Source organism: Dromiciops gliroides, chromosome 5 (genome assembly GCF_019393635.1).
Source record: "Dromiciops gliroides isolate mDroGli1 chromosome 5, mDroGli1.pri, whole genome shotgun sequence".
NCBI lineage: Eukaryota > Metazoa > Chordata > Mammalia > Microbiotheria > Microbiotheriidae > Dromiciops > Dromiciops gliroides.
In genome coordinates, this window is record NC_057865.1 from 173,871,914 (window position 1) to 173,893,130 (window position 21,217).

At 39.5% G+C, this 21,217-nt stretch overlaps 1 protein-coding gene across 2 annotated transcripts in view; it reads left to right on the plus strand.

Annotated features, from left to right (window-relative positions):
- Positions 1–21,217, plus strand: part of PRKCQ (protein kinase C theta) — a 196,709-nt gene that overhangs the window by 101,129 nt on the left and 74,363 nt on the right. For both annotated transcript variants that reach the window (XM_043969322.1, XM_043969323.1), the window contains exons 9-12: positions 636–745; positions 2,666–2,786; positions 12,535–12,698; positions 19,689–19,862. In XM_043969322.1, the coding sequence (XP_043825257.1) occupies positions 636–745; positions 2,666–2,786; positions 12,535–12,698; positions 19,689–19,862 (569 nt within the window). The remainder of the gene's footprint in view (positions 1–635; positions 746–2,665; positions 2,787–12,534; positions 12,699–19,688; positions 19,863–21,217) is intronic.

Sequence of the window (21,217 nt, forward strand, 5' to 3'; positions counted from 1 at the left end):
TAAGAGGGTTTTTTTTTTTTAGAAAAAAGTTAGTTTATTCAGCACTTGTATATAGGGTTATAGATTCAGAACTAGAAGGGACCTCATGGTTCAGCTAGTCAAATCCTCTTATTGTAAACAAGAGGAAACTGAGGCCAGAAAGTAGCTTGTGGAAAGTTACACAGGTAAGACCAGAGCTGAGATCAAAACTCTGGCTGGGTGACTCCAAGTTCAGCACTCTTAAAAGGCAGGATTTGAACCTCTATCCTTTGTCTCCAAATTTTGCACTCCCTAGAAGCTTCCCAAGCTCCCAACTCTTCTAAGAAAGTACTGTCTGGTTAATTTTGTGTACTTCATTGCAAAGCTGCCTAAAAGTGATAGCCCATAGGGCCTATGCAAAATGCAGCCCAAGACTGAATATAATGAACATTTCCAGTATTCAAAGAGTTTGTGTTTCTGTTATTTGTTGTTAAATCTAATCCAATAAAAACAGTTTAACCACCCTCAAATCCATCTTGGACACAAATAGTTCTAAAATAGATGGATGGATGGGGAAAAAGGAAAAAAGAAATGTAATTCAAAGTCTAGAAACATGACAGCTAGTCCTTCAGGGGGGTATTACTCATCTCACTACTCTATTACTTTCTTCCTTTCAGCATGTGGCATGAACGTTCACCACCGATGCCAAACAAAGGTGGCCAACCTTTGTGGGGTCAACCAGAAACTGATGGCTGAAGCTCTGGCAATGATTGAAAGCACCCAACAGGTAGGAAAGGCTCTTTACATTCAATGAATTCACTTCGAATGAAATCAAATTAGAGAAGTATTTAACCAGTAGGGGCCTTGTAGCCACTGCTGTGCTAAGGACAAAAAAAAAAAAAAGAAGTCCACAATATGTTCCAAAGATCCTTGTAGTCTCATTTGGAAGGCCTATCACAAGTGAGAAAAAAATGCATTTGAGTGTTTTCATATTTCTTCAGCATTTTAAATGCATGATTGCATCTATGTGGGTATTCACGCTACCAACATAGATTACCACCTCTCAGTGCCCTACGATCAGTCAATCAATTAAGAAGCATCTATTGAGTGCCTGGGGCACTGGGTTAGGAGACAAAACAAAACATTCATTGCTTTCAAGGAGTACAGGTTACAGTGGAAAGGGGGGAAAAGATGACAACCTCACGGCTTGAGCAGCAGGAAGGGAGAGAAAGGCCTTTTGAAAGAGGTGACATTTGAATTCAGTTTCAAAGGGAGGTAATTTAAAGAGGCAGAGGTGAGGAAAAAGGAGATACCAGGCATGGGGAATAACTCAGGTAAAGGCTCAGAGATGGGAAATGGAGTATCATGTAGGTAGTCTCCATGACTTTCTAGGGCCAAAAAAAATTAATCTCTCAGTGGTGAGGCTCTCTGAACTTGGGATTGTCTTTGACAATAGATACAGCCTAAGCTTATACACAGAAGCCCTTCAGCTCTGCCTAGGACCTGAAACAACTTTTACTTCACTGCTATCATCAAGTCCCCAGAGTTACCTCCATGTTGTGATAAACTGAGTGTAACTTTAATGGAGGAAATTGAATGATATTTTATTAATTTAATACACACCCAAAATACCATATATTTGAAATGGGTTGTATTCTGTAGTATGTTTTTTTTCTATTCAATATGCACCTTTTTTCTCCCTTTAAATAATCCTGGAATCTCTGCTTTAGTTCACATCAATTTGAAAACACTTCAGATTTTGTATGTTATACCCTTGGTGTTCTCCTCGTGACCACATAACATTCATTTATATTATCTAGAGATTCTTGTCCTTTCAAGCCCTTTGGTGTGAATCTCAGTTCATGTATTGTCAAAGGATGGAGCCGATCCATTAGTGGTGTTTCTTCTTTTTTGAGTAGCACACTAAGGCTGCCTGACTTGATAAAAGCTATTTATTTAGGGACTCAATCCATATCTAGGGATATCCCTGAACTGTTGTAGGTGTTGGTCCAGGCCCCACTAGTCTTTTCTTTCTTGGCTTTGCTAAATGTTGCTGCCCCCACCCCATATGTGTCTTACAGGTTGTATGTCTCTTATTTTCAGTGATTAATAATGTATCGAACTGAATACAAACCAAAATAGCATTGTCTTTTTTTTTTTAAGTGAGGCAATTGGGGTTAAGTGACTTGCCCAGGGTCACACAGCTAGTAAGTGTTATGTGTCTGAGGTCGGATTTGAACTCAGGTACTCCTGACTCCAGGGCCGGTGCTCTATCCACTGCGCCACCTAGCTGCCCCGCATTGTCTTTTAATATTTTTTTATTTTCTTTTTTCTCATTTGTCATAGGATTTATGTGGGAGGGCCAGTTAACTATCAGAGAATATTGAGGAAGACAGATATATCTTCAATTTAAGAACAGAGTATAGGAGTAGACTTCCCCAGGCCTTGGGATTTCACAAATAGGATCGTGGGAGAAAATGATGGCTCTTCATGGATAATTGGAAATGATACTAGGAAAGTTGCCCTCTCCTTAGACATCATTCTTTTCCTTCCCCACAAAAGGAAAGATCCTACAAGCGTCCAAAAGGATCTCCCAGTCTATTAATCCATCCAGGGTTCCAAATATGGGAACTTACTATGGCTAGTGTTTAACTGCCACGTTGGTCCTTTAACAGAAGAGAGAATAACTTGATTATTTGTAACCCAGGCTCGATGCTTACGTGACACAGAACAGATCTTCAGAGAAGGTCCGATTGAAATTGGCCTCCCCATCCATATAAAGCAAGGAACGATTCCATATTTGCCCATATCTACATCTGGGAAAAAAGGTAACTTTAATGAGAGATAATGGTACTAGTCAACATTTTAAGACTTGCAAAGAATTTTACATATATTATCTCATTTGATGTGATGTAGGTGCTATTATTATTCCTATATTAATGATGAGAAAACTGAAGCATGCAGGGTCAACTGACTTGCCCAGGGTCACACAACTAGTAAGTCTAGCATTCCACTCATTATGCCATCTAGTTACCCTTGGTGGGATCAATATTAATGATTCGCTCTGACCTCATACCTTTCAAGTTTTCAGACTATGTGGCCACTGTTTTTTATGCAGTACAGCATATTGTAATGAAAAGAGCACAGCCGAGGAGGCAAAAGGCCAGACTTTGCATCCCGGTTCTTCTACTTAGTAGATCAGTGACTAAGAAAGTCCCAATTTCTTCATCTGTAAAATGAGAATCATAAACATGACTTACCTCATAGGAGTGTCTTGAAGATCATTTCTGATAAGATACCATGCAAATCGTCATAGGAGTGTATAACTTCAGGTAAACTATTTAACTTCCCTTGACCTCAGTTTCCTCATTTATAAAATAATAGGTTTGACTAAACTCTAAAAGAGGATTAGCTATTCTCCAAGTGACTCCTGCTGTAATCAGATGATTAGGAAGGAGATAAAGATGAAAGACCTCCTCACAAAGAATAGTGGGGCCTTCCCTTGTAGCAGTGGGTTGGGAGAAGACAAGATGCACAATTTTGCTTGAGAACAAAACTGGCAATGGTTTGTGGAAACAGTCAGAAAAAAATGGGAAGACCAGAAGAAAGCTCTGAAAACCAATCAGAAGAAGGAGGTTTGAAGTGTCTGATAATTCAACCAGATATGACCTCATATACATAATTCTGGGCTCCCTGATCTTTTGGCAAGATGCTTCTAACTGCCAATCAAAGGTAACACTTGGGCAAACTTGAGGACAGGTGACAACACTGTTAAAAGAGCCTGTCTCAAAAGTTTCCAGTTTTTCCCTGGTAATTTACCCCAGCACATGCTTTTGAAACACAACCACAAGCTATCAACAAGAATGACAGAACATAGCATCTCCTTTGTAGCCAGTAGTACATAGGACAAGGAGAATTTTTCAGTTTCTTACTAAAATGTACAAAGTTTGTCTTTTTGCCATGGCTGAGTGAGAGCTCTCTGGGATCGAGGTATACACTGCTCTCCCTCCAGAAAAGGGTCTAGAGAAATATGTCTTTACTCTCCAGCATTTGGAGAATGGAAAAGTTTCCTTGAAAAAAAAATCATTTCAAGGTTAAAATAAATTTTTTAAAGTTGTCCAAAGGAGGAAAAGGGAATGCTGACCTGTGTCAGGAGGTAAGGAGATTGAAATAATGAGATACAGAAGAAGAAAAAAAAAGAACACAGATTTTAATAATGGGGATGAGGCCTTTCCCACAGAGGGGAAATCTGGACCCTCTAAGAAAGAAGCAGCTATTTATTCAAAGGAATTATGGACATGATGAACATATGCTAAGTGTTCAATCAATGTCTGTTGAGTTAGACTGATTGTCATGTGTTGTAGGAAGAGAGAGTACCCTGGACTCAAAGAAATAACAGAGGAATAGTAATGTCCCTGATTCTTTGCTGAGGAGTATCATAGCACCTCTTTTCTCCCTCACCCTAAAGAGGCTGCTATCTTCTTGGTGCATGTATCTGGGTCATGCCTATGAGACCTTCCCAAGATTTTGTAGACCTGATGACCACAACCCACTTCCAGTAATTCACATGACAGCTGATACTACCAGAAGGAATCTAGAAAATATAGAAAACATTGCAAGAGAAAAATGAAGTCCTAGGCAAGAAATGAAGGACTTTCCATATCCTTCTTTTTCCCCCCCAGGGCAATGAGGGTTAAGTGACTTGCCCAAGGTCACACAGCTAGTAAGTGTCAAATGTCTGAGGCTGGATTTGAACTCAGGTCCTCCTGAATCCAAGGCCAGTGCTTTATCCACTGCGCCACCTAGCTGCCCCCCAGAAATGAAGGACTTTAGGGGAAGAGATGGTATTTTCATCTCTGCAACCAAAAGAAGGCAGGGGCTTCAGAAAAGAAAGGCAGATTTGGTAAATGAATAGTTAGCTAGGAAGAAAGAAGCTGAGAATTAGGATCAGGATTTTTGGAATATACAAATGATGGCCAGGAATGGTCTAATATTAATAGGGACTGGTAAAAATATATTTGTCTAGTTTCATGCAAATCTAATCAAAAAGGCTTTAAAGTGAAGAGAAAGAAAATTTTCTTTAAATCTGATATCATAGAGTCCTGACAACAAAGGAAGAATAGTGGTAAAGATCCCTTTAATTCACCAGAATATCCAAGAATCAGCAATAAAACATACCCTCATATGTTTATACATAAATGCTCAATATATTGGTAATAAGAAAAGTAGATGAACTATATACCTTAATAGAAAGAAACAAATTGATCTCATGGATATCATTGAGACTTAATGGAATGAGACTCAAAATGGGAATACATAGCTTGGAAAGGTATACCTTAATTCAAATGAAAAGAAAAAAGAGGGCATGGGGGAAGAATATAGCATGTATTAAGAGATACTCTTGTGAAGAAATCTAGAAACCAGAACAGGGAAAAATTATAAGGAATATTTGAGTGAATTCCACACAATAAACCTTTGTTATATACCTACTATGTGCAAAGCACTGACCTAGGCACTAGGGATAGAAAGATAGAAATGAGTCTCTTTCTTCAAGAAGACTATATTCCCCAGAAAGGTCCTTGGAGGGAAAAACAGAAAAGATATTTCCATAGAGGTAAATTATAGGTCCCCTAGGCAGGAGGAAGTAGGAATTTGGGGAGAAGGTAACAAGCCTGGCATAGAAATATGATTTTAAAAATGGAGGCAGCTAGGTGGTACAGCTAGGTGGATAAAGCACCAGCCCTGAATTCAGGAAAACCTGAGTTCAAATCCAGCATCAGACAATAGCTGTGTGATCCTGGGCAAGTCACTTAACCCTCATTGCCCTGCACAAAAAAAAAAAAATCAATTAAAAAAAAAGATAAAATAGGGATGGAGAACTTCAGTTATCCAGACATCTACTAGCATTCTCCTTTCAATTGAAATAATATGTGTAAAGCACTTAGCACAATGCCTGGTACATAGTAGGCACTACTCCCTTCCCTTTTATAAAAGCATAGCAGCTAACAAATTCTTAGCTTGCCCTAGTAATTACAACCTTCTAAGTTCAGGAAATCTAAAGGGAAATTGTTATTCTGGACCTGAAGCTATCTGATATGAAAAAACTGGTTGCTGAAGAAAAAAAAAATGATAGAAAAATCTTTGAGGAAAAGAAGTGTTCCATATTAGAATTCATGGTGAAGAGAGAGAAGGAAGCTGAATATAGTCCAACATGCACCCTGTGAGAAAGTTTATTTTAAAGGGTCTAGAGCTAAGACAAGTAGAATCCCATGGCTTAAAATTGTATAAGGGAGTGACCCTGGGCAAGTCACTTAACCCTCACTGCCCTGCCAAAAAAAAATGTATAAGGGAAGACACCATAGAAGGATTAGGAACCCTCAAGAATGAAATTTAAAAGATATTTCCAATAAGGGTAAAAAGGTGGCATTGTCTAAAGGAAATAATGTGGATGCACAGGGAATTCATTAGTCAACTTGGATTTTTAAATATATGTGTAAAAGATGGTAACATTGTGACATGATGGGAGATTCATACAAAATTATGGCACACTATTGTAGGAAGAGTGTTATAGAGGCTCAAAATGAGCTGAGGCTGATGAGGAATGTCAGACAGCAAAGCAGGATTTTTTATAAATAGCTTGATTAAGAAAAAGAGGACAATGAGAGAAGGAATAGGACGGCTGTTGAGCAATGGTGGGAAGGTGATAAGGAAGGACAGAGAGATGGTACAAATACTCCAAAATTACTTTGTTTTTGTTTTCTCAATCAAGAAAAATGATTTTTGCCTTGGAAAAGATAGAATACAGAATAAGTGAGGGAGTTGGAAATCAAAAATAAGAAGAGAATAACTTGTTGCCTTTTATGAGAGTTCTGCTGAATCCTACCATCTAGAAAGAACTAGTGGATGCTGTTTCTTAGACATAGTGAGTGATCTTTAGAAGACTCTGAAGGACAAGTGAAAACTTAGAAAAAAATAAATGTATTATTTCTCAAAAAAGTTTAAGACAGTATAACCTGCAAACTGTATGCCAGTAAACTTGACCTCAATTTTTGGTAGAACTCTATATGAGTTGGTTTGTGAGCACTTAAGGAAAGGAAGGACTCACCACTAACAGCCAGCATAGCTTCATGAAGAACAGGTCGTGTCAGACTAAACTCAAGTAATTTTGTTTTGGTTTGGGGCTTTTTTGGTTGAATGGCTACACTTATACATTAGATATAGCAACAAATCAGTCAACAAGCATTTCTTAAAATGCCTATCATGTGCTGGATACTGTCCTAGGCACTGAGAATAGAAAGACAAAAATGAAACATATAAGCTCCCCAAGGAGCTTATATTCTCTCAATAGAAACAAGGTGGACATATATAAATATATGCAAAATATTTTAAAATTAAATATAAGATAATTGGGGTGGGGCACTAATAGCTGAGGGGATAATAAAGACTTCAAGTAGAACGTGGCACTTGTGTTGAACTTTGAAGGAAATTAGGAATTCAAAGAGGCAGGAAAGAGAAGGGAATGAGTTCCAGGCAAGGGAGACAGCCTTCCCAAAGGCCCAGACATGGAATGTCATGTGTGAGGATCAAGAAGTAGGTCATTTTAACTAGACTGAGAGCATGTGAAGGGGAATAAGGTATATAGTAAGTCTGTAAAAAGACCAGCTTTAAATGCCATTCGGAAAAGCATTTACTTGATTCCAGAGATAATAAGGAGCCCATGGAGTTTCTTCAGCAAGGAGGTGACATGTTCACACCTAAGCTTTAGGAATATCACTTTCAGAGCTGTATTGAAGAAAGATGGATTAGGGACTAGTTTGTAGGCTAGCATGGGAGCCATGTGAGTAGAAAAAGATAGACATATTAAGATGTTATAGAAATGGAGTCAGTAAGACTTAGCAACTGATTGGATATGGGGGTGAAAAACAATGAAGAATTGAGGATGATTCCAAAGTTGCAAATCTGGGTGTCTAGGAGGATGGTGGTACCCTTGACAAAAATAGGGAAAGAAGAAAGAAGAGGGAGTTAGAGGGGAAGATAATTTCCTTTTTTTTTTAGAATAATGAGGAACCTTAAAGACTATTGAGTATGACTCCCTTGCTTTATAGATGGGGAGACTGAGGCACATAGTGACTTTCCTAGGCTTACACAGCTAATGCATCTTGGGCTAAATTTGAACCCATGTCTTTAGGACTCCTAGTCTATCCATTACTTCATGCTACCTCATGGTTATATCATATGTTAGGTTGAGATACCAACAGAACATCTGGTCCTTATAGTTTATTTTTTCAAATTGTTTGATGAAGCCTTTCATGCAGATAGTGTGGAGGAAACAGAGAGGGGTGGCTTGGACAAAAATATAATTAGAGTCAGCACTGGACTCAGAGAAGTCACTAATGATTTGTTTTAAATTTAGAGAATTTTATCTGGAAAGGGAGGCAGCTATCCATAGTATCTGTCTCTGGCCCTTTAGTATTTAACATTTTTATTGATGATTTCTATGAAGGCATAAATGACATTTTTATCAAATGTTCATATGAGATACAAGTTGGAGGGATAGGTAACATCTTGGATGTCAGAGTCAGCATCCAACAAAATCATGACAGACTAAAAATGATGAGGCAAATCTAAGAAGATTAAATTTTAATAGAGATAAATGCAGCCCAGGTTAAAAAAAAAAACACCTCCAGTATAAGATGTGAGAAAAGGTGGATTCCAACTCAACATGAGGCAATAATGTGATATGGCAGCCAAAAAGGTAATATGTTCTTGGACTGCCTCAAGACAGCTCTGGCGTCCAGGGAAAAGGGGGTGAAAGTCTTGCTATATGATTTGCTAGTCCAACCACCTTAATTTCAGTTGAATAAGTATTAATTAGGCTCTTGTTATCTGTCAGGCAGTATGCTAAGCATTGAGACTACAAAGCCCAAAAGAAAATAGTCCCTGACCTCAAACAGCTTGCATTATTATTCAGGGAGGAACGACATTTACATAGATCAGCAAATATAAAATACATGGCCCCAAAAGTCATCTCTGGGTGGGGAAGGGAGGGAGAGCACCTGGGGAGCTCAAGATAGTCCTCTCTTAAGAAGCAATACTTGAGCTGAGACTTGAAGGAAGCTGGGGATCTAAGAGAGAAAGGTGAAGGGGATGGAGGGGAGGGGAGCGAGCAAGCATTCCAGTAATAGGAACTAGCCTGATCTAAAGCACAGAGGTGAGAGATTTATTATACATATGGGACAGCTAAGTGGTACAGTGGCTAGAGCACTGCACTGGGAATCAGAAAGATTCATCTTCACAAGTTCAAATCCAGCCCCAGACACTTACTAGCTGTGTAACTCTGGGCAAGTCACTTATCCCTGTTTGCCTCACTTTCCTCTTCTGTTAAATGGGCTGGAGAAGGAAATGGAAAAACCAATCCAGTATCTGTGCTTTGAAAACTGACTGAGCAATAGCATCAAGTAGGCCAGACTGGCAGGAACATGGTATGTGATGGGGCAATAATTTATATTCAGCCTAGAAAAATAGGTTGGAGCCAAATTTTGAAGGGCTTTACATGTCAAAGAAAAGTATGAATTTAATCATAGAGGTCCTAAGGAGCCCCTAAAACTTTTTCAGCAGGGGAGTAACATAGGTACTCCATGAATTGCAGGAGGGAGAATACTGGTGAAGGAAGACCTAATTAGGGGAAAGATCCAATGGATATTTTGGAGGTAGAATTTGCAAGACTTGATGACAAATTAGAGATGGGAAAGTTAGTGGAGTGTGAAGAACTGAGAAAGGTTCAAAGGCTCTGAATATGGGTAACTAGAAGAATTATGATGCCCTTGGGGGAAAAACAACAGGAAAGTTAGGTGAGGGATGCCTTTAGAGGGAAAGATGTTCTGTATATGTTGGATATGTTGAGTTTGAGATGCTTATGGGATATCCAGGTGCAGTTAATGCTGAGGAGAGAGATAAGGGTAATCTATGTAAATTTGGGAGTTATCTGCATTGGGTTGACAGTTAAATCCATGAGAACTTCTGAAATTATCAAGAGAGAGAGTGTAAAGAGAAATGTGAAAACAGTCAAGAGTACAAGCACAAGGATAGAACCCCCACATAGAAGAGGGAAGAGTAAATGTGTTTGGTTCAGAGCACTACATTTTAAGGAGGCCATTAAAAAGCCAGAAAACCTCCAGTTTATGGGGACTAGAATGATAAGATTATGTTATAAAAAGCATTAATAGTTTAATCTGGAAAAGTGATACTTTAAGGGGAAAGAGAGGTTAGAGGAGCACACAAAATAACTGCTTTTGGGCATTTGAAGGAAGTGAAAGAAATATTTGATGGAAATATTTGGATGGAGTTGTAAAGAGGCAATTTACAAACAGAGCAGTTACCCAAAAGCAGAATGGAATAGAATGCCTCAAAGTAGTGGGATACTGCCCTCCCATCACTTGAGGTCATTAAGTGGAGGTTAGAGGATTATAACCTTAAGTACGCTAGAAGATGGCCTCTAAGTTCCCTTGAATTTCTATTATTCTGTAAGCATCCAATTCAAACTTGTCACCATTAGCTCGGTTACAGAATTATACAGATATGAATCTGACTGTGATAATAGTCCATGGTTGGTTGATTGACATCAAAGTGTAATATATCTGCCTGCTACCTACAATTTACAAATTGTAAAAGGCAACTAGAGATATAGGTTGGGACTGGCAATGGCCCAATTATGCTTTAATTCTTCAACAAACCCATTGTATCATGTGGATATTCTTTCTATTGGTGAAGATCGTAACTCACCTATGCTTTTAATACTTGCTAATTCTTGTAGGTGTTCTGTGTGTATATGTACATAAACACACAATTCACCATCTAGTGACCAATTGTGTCTTTCCTTTTTTAGCTGGGTTAGAACTGGGACAGTTCTAACTGAGTTTATCAGTGTTTTTGAGACACTCAAATCCTTTCCAACATGGTAGAATCATCCATAGTTTATGCTTTGCGGGCAGTACATAGTCTTCTAGGACATAAGGGTCACCATACGCCATGATGACACATAAGAGAAAAATTTCATGAAGGAATAGTCTGTCACACTCAAAATTCAATTTAGCAAGAATCACAAGATTGCGGTTCGGCTAACAATTTGAAGGCAGTACAGTTTTCACATTGGAGTCAAATTGAAGGAAAATACTGGACCTATGACTCTCGATTCAGAGATCTAACAAAGGATAAAATTTGTGTTTTTCCTTAAAAGAGAGCAGGATGTCTGATGGCTTGAGCCATTAAGGATATTGTGTCATAACAAGGAAAGCAAAGGAAAAATTGTTCTTCATTTCTCCTGATAGCTCAGGGAGATGAAACAGACATGCTTTTGGTTACACCCCAATCTACAGCAGGTTAGAGCTCTGGGAATCCAGGCCTTTTCATTCCTATTCAAATGCTTGTGCCACTACACTACCTCCCCTAATTAGGAGGCAATGGCTTAAAATCTAGTTAGATGACTCCAAAACAAAGTTTGTGCCATGGGATCATAGATTTAAGGATAGAAAGGACCTTAAAGGCCATCAGAGAGCATTTATATGGTGTTTTCAGGTTTGCAAAACACTTTTTTTTTTTTACAAATACCCTCTCATTTGATCCTAGGATGCAGGTAGGTACTATTATTAACCCCCTTCTACAGGTGAGAAAACTGAGGCCAATAAATGTCAAGTGACTTGTCCAGGGTCACACAGCCAGGAAATGTCTAAAGCTAGACTTGAACTCAGGTCTTTGTGACTCCAGGTCCATTTATTCTATCTACTGTGCCATCTAATCCAACCTCTCAATAAATAGATAAGGAAATTGCGGTCCAAGCAGGTTAAGCTACTTGCTCAAGGTTACATAGGTAGTAATTGATGAGGGATAAGATTTGAGTCCAGTATTTCTGAGGTCCAGAGCAAGAGGAGGAGTGGTGAATTTAGCTTTTTCACTGAGACTTTGATGATTAAAAAATTATTGTGAATTAACAATAATGAAAGAGAAATGGTTTTGGTATTCAGGGGAGGACTTGGTTCAAATTTTGCCAAGACTCTATCCATGTGACATTGGGCAAGTCACTTAACTATTCGGAGCATCATTTTCCTAATCTATAAAATGGGGATAATCTTACAAGGGGTACCTATCTCATGGGGTTGTTGTGAGAATCAAATGAGATAACATATAAACAGTGCTTTCCAAACAGTGTTTGAATATTGGCTGTAATCATTTTCCCAAATTCACCAGTGGCATTGGGCTGATACCTTATCTGATACCCATCAACCACAATAACACAAAGGACAGTCAAGAATGAATCTTTCTTTTTTCTTTTCAGTTTTGGTTCAGATCCCAATTTGTCCATAGTCTAATTTTTGTTCTGCATTTGTAGGCAATGAGCTATATCCCATACATAGGAACACAGGGAAACTCAGACTGTACTTAAAGGTCCCTACCCCCTCATTAAATAGCACAAGCTCCTCAAGTGGGATATTTAAAATACAAAATACTCGAGGTCTGTAAGATTGGGAAGCCATTAAGTTTCCAGAAGTTCATTTTCAGTAACTGGCTTGCTCATTTCAGAGCCTCAGGGAATCTCCTGGGAGCTGCCAGTGGAAGGGATGGTGAACACGGAACCTATCTCAGGAGCAGTACTGAAGACAGAACAGCCATCCTCCTTCAGGATGAAATTCAGTATTGAGGATTTCATTTTGCACAAAATGTTGGGAAAAGGAAGTTTTGGCAAGGTAGGTCACAGGATGAGGAAGTTCATCCGGCCGATCCCAGAAATTAAAATGAACAAGGACTCTTCTCAGTGGGGTTAATCGTTCTGGGGCTGGGCTCCTTGGAGTGGCTCATTAAGCAGCATTCCAATAAGGATTTGGGTTTGGTATAAAAATTGAGAGCCCTTCCTCTGGACACTATCCAACCTATCAATCCCCCTCCAAAAATATGTCACCTATACTCCTAAAGCCATAGTCTTTAGAAATATTGGTTTAAAACAAGGATTAAAATTTCATTTGGTGAATTTTTATTAAATGTCTACTGTGTTCAAAGTAGGAACACCTAGGTGGCACAGGGGATAAAGTTCTGAGCCTGGAGTCAGGAAGACATCTTCCTGAGTTTAAATCTGGCCTCAGACACAAGCTGTGTGGCTCTGGCCAAGTCACTTAACCCTCTTTGCCTCAGTTTCCTCATCTGTAAAACGAGCTGGAAAAGGAAATGGCAGAACCACTCCAGTATCTTTGCCAAGAAAACCCCAAATGGGGTCACGAAGAGTCAGACAGAAGTGAACAACAATGTCCAAAGTACTGTGCTAAGTCCAGGAGATAAAAATGATTAAAAATAACATTGTCCCCGTCTTCAAAGAGTTTCTATGTAAGAGGGAAAATAAAAGTTTTTAGAAATAAATATAACACAAAAAGAATCTGAGGTAAAGTACTCTAGGAACATTGAAGGGGGAGAGATGGGAGAATCAGAGAAGAATCCTTTGGCCTGTGGTGCTATCAACACCATGAAATAATGCCCAAGGTCACAGAGGGTAGGCCTGGCTGCTGTGAAGCACAGGCAGGGGAGGAGGGAAAGAAAAGAAAAGAGAGAAGGTAGAGAGAACAAGGAATGTTTGGGGAAGAAGGGTGCCATTAACTGCTTCTCAGGTGCCAATCAATGGCACTTCCATTATATTTCCTACTTTGAGTATTTGAAGACAGGGCAGGGCCATCACAAAAGCGGGAACATTTACTCCTGGTATTAAAGAAGAGTATAGAGATACAGCAATGGCCTAGAATGGAAGGACATACCTACCTTTTTCATTGCCTAAGTGCTTTTCCATCCTGCCTTCCAATTACAATGAGGTATAAAGGCTAGGACTTTGATATCAATAGGAGATGCTTATCCTAAAGGCAAAATGACTTAGAGTCTACAAATGCAGCTTTCCAGGCTAGCAACTCCTCCTCAAGTACCCTCAGTTTTCCTGTGAGGATCAGTTAAGAAGTGGAGATATTTAACCTTGAGAAGATGGAGGTGAGGATACAACCGTCATCATTTAAAGGACTTGGCCTTTGGGAAAGGACTTTTTCCACTTGACCTCAGAGGGTAGAACCAGAAGCAGTTGTTGGAAGATACAGAATAAAATCTAGGCTTCTTAGAAGGAAGAGCTTCCAAATCACTACAGTTCTCTCAAAGCAGAATGGGCTTCCTTGAGAAGTAATGGATTTTCCCCCTCACTAGACAGCTTCAGACAAAGGCTGGACCATGTTTTGTCAGGGATGGTCTAAAGGGATTCTTGTTCAGGTGCAGATTGGAGTAGATGGATGCTGAGGTCTCCCCCCCCCCCACACACACACACACTCTCTCTCTCTCTCTCTCTCTCTCTAAGATTCTGTAAACCAAATAGGGGATCAGCAACCTTCTGTACGTAATCCTGACCAATTATCATGGGCAAGTGGAATATTTGGCAACTCTAATGTCTATACGGATAGGGGGTTTTCAAAATAAGACAAAAAAAAGAAAGATTCAAGATAATACATTAAGAATGGCCTATGGGAAAGTACAGACTTTATGTTCATAATATTATGTACCTAAACCCTTGAAAAAGTCCCCAGGACTGAAGCCACTGGCATGGGTCCTTCCCCACCTGGGAAGGATCACACTGCTTTATGCACTCAAGTAACTCCTATCAATGTAATATTTAGACACCTGTTCTCTAGACTTTGGCAGGAACACTCACCCAAATTATATCAAGCAACAAAAACATGAATTAGCCTCAAAAACAGCTGCATAAGCTACATCCCACTCAGAATTTGGGTCTCAATACCAGAAGTTGCCTTCAGCAAATTCCACTCTTCTTTTCAAACTGCAGCTGGTCAACCCTTAATTCTTTTAGATGTTCCCTGCAATAATATTACCTTCTACAAATTCATTTGGCTTTATTCTGGGAACAACAGTTTTATAGCCACTCTTCATTATAATTTGTCCTCAATTAATGTGCAATTATAACACGTTACCAAAAAACCTAAGCACATTATGTAGATTAAAATTGCCTTTTCAGCTGCTTAGTTTATGGCTGCTTTGGGGGTGTTTATTGAAAGAAATAATTATAGCAAGAGCATTTTTAATTGTTAATGAAATGGTTTTTCTTTTCTGTCCCCAACCCCATAGCTTTCCATATTTGAATAAGAAAGCCATTCAATTAAATCTACAAATTATGTCAATATCTGAAGGACAAATAAGAGGTCCAGTTTTACTCTGTTATATACAAGGATTAGCACCTCCAGGGCCTCATTTAATCATTCAATCCAGCAAGTATTTGCTAAGTGCCTACTGAGTGTGACAGGGATTACCTAAAGAGAAGAAAATTTGAACCCTTAGTTCAAACTTAAAGTAAGAAGGAAAATGACCTCCAGCAAAGACTTTCTCACAATAACAGAGATCCTCTTAAATTGGTTTTCCTTTTCTCCTCTCAGTTTTTCTGTCTTGAACTCCCTTTTATTCTATGTTCTCTCCCATCTTCCTTTCTAATTTGTTTCTCCTCTCCTTTTCATTGTTACTTGAAAAGGAAGTATTAATCACTAAGAATCAGTACGTCTTTATCAAGAACAGATCATGATAAACTAACTTCATTTCCTTCATTTAAGAAAAAGTTATGGGGCAGCTAGGTGGCACAGTGGATAGAGCACTGGCCCTGGAGTCAGGAGTACCCGAGTTCAAATCCGGCCTCAGACACTTAAAACACTTACTAGCTGTGTGACCCTGAGCAAGTCACTTAACCCCAATTGCCTCACTGAAAAAAAATAAATAAATAAATTTTTTTTAGGTTACTAGACTGGTGCCTCAAGGACTAAATGCCTCAAGGTGGTCTACCTAATAATAATAAAAGCTAATATTTATATAGTGCCCAGTGCATGCTAGGTGGTATAATATGATATAATATCATGTGTTCCTCACAACAACGCTGAGAGGTAGGTGCTATTATTATCCCTATTTTATAGATGAAGAAACTGAGATTAAGTGATTTGACCAAGGTCTCGATCGTTGCCCCCTACACTTTAGCAATGCATTTGACAGTCTCTCTTAGAGGCAAGATGGTCAAAGGTGAATTAAATAATGAAATAGGTAAATTGAGAACTAACTAAATGATCAGATCCAAAGAATAATTTTTGATTACTTAATGTCATCTTAGAAAGTAGGAGTCTAGTGGAGTGCTCTGGGGAATCTGTCCTTAACCTTAGGCTATTCAACATTTCTATCCATGAAGGGGCATGTTGTATTTTTAACCTTATACTTGTAGGAAGGTCTAGGTGAGATGCTTATCAAATTTGCTAATATCATGAAATGGGGAATTATAGCTAACATTTAGGTGAACAAATTGAATCAAATGAAATTGAAGAGGAACAAATGTAAAGTTTTACACTTGGAATTTAAAAATCAATTGCCCAGTACAGGATTGGGGGAGAACTGAAAGAGATCTGGGTGTTTCAATATACTACAAGATAACACATAAGTGAAAGGCAACCAAAACAAATCCCTACCTAATTTAATCAATCAGATATTGTTGTTCAGTTGTGGCCACTCTTTGTGATCCCATTTGGGATTTTGGCAAAGATACTAGAGTGGTTTGTCATTTGCTTCTTCAATTCATTTTACAGATAACGAACTCAGACATACAAGATTAAGTGATTTGCCTAGGGTCCCACAGCTAGTAAATATCTGAGGACAGACTTGAATTCAGGAAGAGTCTTCCTGACTTCAGGCCCAGCATTCCATTCACCTAGCTACCCTAAACATTTATTAAACATTTACTATGTGCCAGGCACAGTGCTAAACTCTGGGATTACAAAAAGAGACAAAAGACAGTCTCTGACCTCAAGGAGTTTACAATCTAATGGGGAGATGACATGCAAACAAATACACACAAAGTGAGCTATGTATTAGAAAATAGAAAATAATAGGGGGGGGCAGCTAGATGGTGCAGTGGTTAAAGCACCGGCCCTGGATTCAGGAGTACCTGAGTTCAAATCCGGCCTCAGACACTTAACACTTACTAGCTGTGTGACCCTGGGCAAGTCACTTAACCCCCATTGCCCCGCCAAAAAAAAGAAAAAGAAAAAGAAAATAATAGGGGGAAGGTACTGTAATTAAGAGGGGTTACTAAAGACTTCCTAGAGACGGTGAGCTTTTAGTTGGGACTTAAAGGAAGTCAGGAAGGTCAGTAGCTGGAGTTGAAGAGGGAGACTGTTCCAGGGATGGAGGACAACCAGAAGGCCACTGTCACTGCACTGAAAAATACATATTGAGGAGTAAGATGTAAGACTGCAAAGGTAGGAGGGGGCTAGGTCTGAATGCCAAACAGCATTTTGTACTTACTCCTGCAGGCAATAGTGAGCCACTGGAGTTTGAGTAGGCAGGGAGAGCACTTTAGTGGAGTAGGAAGAGACTTGAAACAGGCAGACCCACCAGCAGGCTATTGCCATAATCCAGGCATGAGGTAATGAGGACCTGCACTAGAGTTGTGGCACTGTCAGAGGAAAGAAGGGGGCATATTAGAGAGATGTTGCAAAAGGTGAAATCAGTAGGCCTTGGCAACAGATTGGATTTTGCAGAGGGCAGAGGTGTTGGGCAGTGTGAGAGATTCAGGGTGACTCCTAGGTTGTGAGCCTGAGGGACTGGGAAGATGGTGTTATCCTCTGTATGAATAGGGAAGGGGCGGGGTTAGGGGTAAAAATAAGAGTCCTAGTCATGAGCTTTATTAAGAGATTATTAATATCCAAAATGAAGCAAGTGATGGCCCTGATTCAGACCACATATGGAGTAGAATACTCTCTTCTGGGTGCCATGTTTTAGGAAGGGGCATTGACAAGTCAAGACGAGAGAAGTCAGGATGGTGAGCATCAATTGAAGAAATCTCCAGGATGTTTAACCTGGAGAGCAGAAGACATAGGGAATATATGATAACTATCTATAAATATGTGATGCTATAATATAGAAAAGAAATTAAATTTGTTCTTCCTGGCCTCAGAGGGCTGAACTAGGAGTGATAGTTAGAAGGCACAATGAGGAGAATTGGGGTGTGAGGAAAAACTTCCTAACAATTAGAATCATAGAATAGGCTAGTTTGGGAGAAATGCTGGAGCCCCCATTGTTAGACGTCTTAAAGCAAAAGAGATAAATGACAACCTATAGGTTAAGTTGTAGAAGTAATTCCTATCCATATTAGTTGGATCAGATGGCCTTCGAGTTCTTTTCCAAACAAAATTCTATGATCTCTCCTTTTGCTCAAGTGCCTACCTTCCTGTGATTTATGATCCCCCAGAGAAATCTCTACCCTTTTCCCATACCCTCATATAATAGTAGTTGACTCAAAGTGTTGGGGGATGGGGGGAGGAAGGTCACAAGCAGTTGGAAACAGATTGTGATCCTCAGGTCTTCTCTGTTTAATGGGCCCACAGTGACCTTAAGCTCTCAACGAGTGTGAACAATGAATCCTTTGAATCATTAACAGAATTCACACTATTCGAAGCTATAATTATGTAGAATATGGTCACTGGTTCCAGCCCAATAGAAATGTGCAATGTGGATTCTAATAATGTCTCCATTTCACAGGATTCATTGTTTCAACTAAATCAGAACCTAGCTGTAACCCTCATTGATTATTCCCAGGACTCCTGGGGTTAAGCATTTTCCTAATCCCAAAATGCATGATGCTTTTCACAAAATTCAGCAGGGAGGCAAGAGGTTATGAATGAGCAACCTACATATGGCATAATATACCATATCCAAATGGCTTCAAACTAGCAAGAAAAGTTAGCCACCTATACCAATGTTTGAGTGCTGATTAATCACTCAGTACCCCCCAATTCCTCAAGACTGAGGGTTCTCCCTAATCTGTCATACCCAAGAAGCAGTCTCCTTCCAAACTAAATTGACACGAGTTTAAATTAGGTGAGAGGGGGAGTGGACAGAGGATAATAGAACAGAAATACAGTTAGGTCCTATTTAGTGAGTGATTCATGTCCTGAAGTGGCCCCATTATTCCAATTTGCACTGCATATTTCCACTGGGCTGAAATCCATTACCATGTTTTACATAACTATGCTTCAAATAGTGCAAATGTGAATACATGTGGCCACTTCAGGAAATTGTTCATTCACACTCAGTTGGGATCTGACTATCTGCATTCACCACCTTATATGTCTATATATACTAAGGATAAAAATCAGGGGCCTTCTCAAAAAAACGTATGTACCCTTCATCCTTTAGCCCAGTGAAACTGGAATAACTAGTAATGGTTGCTGCATTTTTTTAGGTCCAGAGAATAATATTTCATGCCATGGCATTTTTAATACTGTGATAAATCCTGAAATGAGAACCAAAAAGTTAAATTTTAGAGCATTTGTTAGTAAAAGAAACTTCAACAAAGGTTAAGAGTATTAAAAATGTTAAGTAGGGGCAGTTAGGTGGCGCAGTGGATAGAGCACCGCCCGGAGTCAGGAGTGCCTGGGTTCAAATCCGGCCTTAGGCACTTAACACTTACTAGTTGTGTGACCCTGGGCAAGTCACTTAACCCCAATTGCCTCACTTAACATTTTTTTTTTAAGTAATACCCTGGGCCAAAGAAAGCAGACCTCTACTGTGGCTCAAGAGAAAGTCTTATCTGTTAGTTCTTATAAGAGTTTTGTGGACTCTATTTTCTTTTTTTTTAATGCCCAGTCTAAACCAATCGCTTGTTTCTCTCCAAGGTATTCCTGGCAGAATTCAAGAAAACGAACCAATTCTTTGCAGTAAAAGCCTTGAAAAAAGATGTTGTTTTGATGGACGATGATGTAGAATGTACGATGGTGGAAAAACGAGTTCTTTCGCTGGCCTGGGAACATCCATTTCTAACTCATGTATACTGCACATTCCAGACTGAGGTACAGACTGATACATATATTTCTATCATTCATCCCTAAAAGAGAATAGTAGCCATTACCTGTCCAGAACTGGCACACCAAATTCAGCGGTGCAGTCAACCCCTGGTCTCCAGTTCCATTGACTTCAAACTTTGGCGCAGAGGTTAAGTAAATTGCCTCCATTTCCTCAGTTGTACAATGAGGATAATAGCAACACCTACCTCCCAGGATTATTGAGAAGATCAAATGAGAGAATATCTGTAAAGTGCTTAGCTCAGGGCCTGGCATGAAGGAGGCACTTAATAAATTCTTGTTTCCTTCCTTATGAAACCAATTCATGGCATATAGGCAAAGTATGCCTTTAGTTTAATTTAAGACACTATGACAAGTAGTCAAAGGACACATTTGGGAGAGGCCGCACAAGTGGAGAAGACCTTCCTGGCACGTCTTGGGTCAAAACACTTATGCTTGGTAAATATATATACATTTGGTGAGGCAGTTGGGGTTAAGTGACTCGCCCAGGGTCACACAGCTAATAAGTGTTAAGTGTCTGGGGCCGGATTCGAACTCAGGTCTTCCTGAATCCAGGGCCAGTGCTTTATCCACTGAGCCACTATCTTTCTTACCTCTACCTCTTCTTTATCCTCTTTGCTGATTCCACTCCCGTAAATGTTGTGCTTCCCAAAGTTCTATCCTGGACCATCAATTTCTTCTTTTTACTTCTACTTTCTCCCTTGGTAAATATTCATTCCCAAGCCTCAGCCATCATCTCTATGCAAGTGCCTCTCCATTTCCAACTGCTGCTTCAACAACTCAGTCAACAGACATTTGCCAGACACCGAACTAAGCATTAAGAATAGAAAGGCAAAATCAGTCTCTGACCTCAAGAAGCTCACATTTAGATGAGAGAGACAAGATGTAAATAACCAGGGACATACAAGATATATGCAGAGTAAATGGAAGGCACTTTCCTGGGGAGACCATAAAAGGCCTCCTGGAGAAGATGAGAATTGAGCTGACCCTTGAAAGAAGCCAGGGAGACTAAGAGACAAAGGTCAGGAAGAAGCTCATTCCAGGCATGGGAGGATAGCTGGTGTCAGGCACAGAGAAAGAAGAAAGGATCAAAGTCATTTGAACTTCAAGTAGGCCAGTGTGACTGGACTATAGTGTGAGGAAGGAAGTAACGTACAAGAATAATAGAAAAATGGGGAAGGGGCCAGGCTATGAAGAGCTTTAAATACCAAACAGAGGAGTTTATATTTGACCTAGGAGGTAATAAAGCTCTTTGAGATTGGAGGAGGAAGTGAGATGATCAGATCTACATTTTTAAAAACCACCCAGAAAATTTTTTAAAAACAAATGTTAGGGGGCACCTA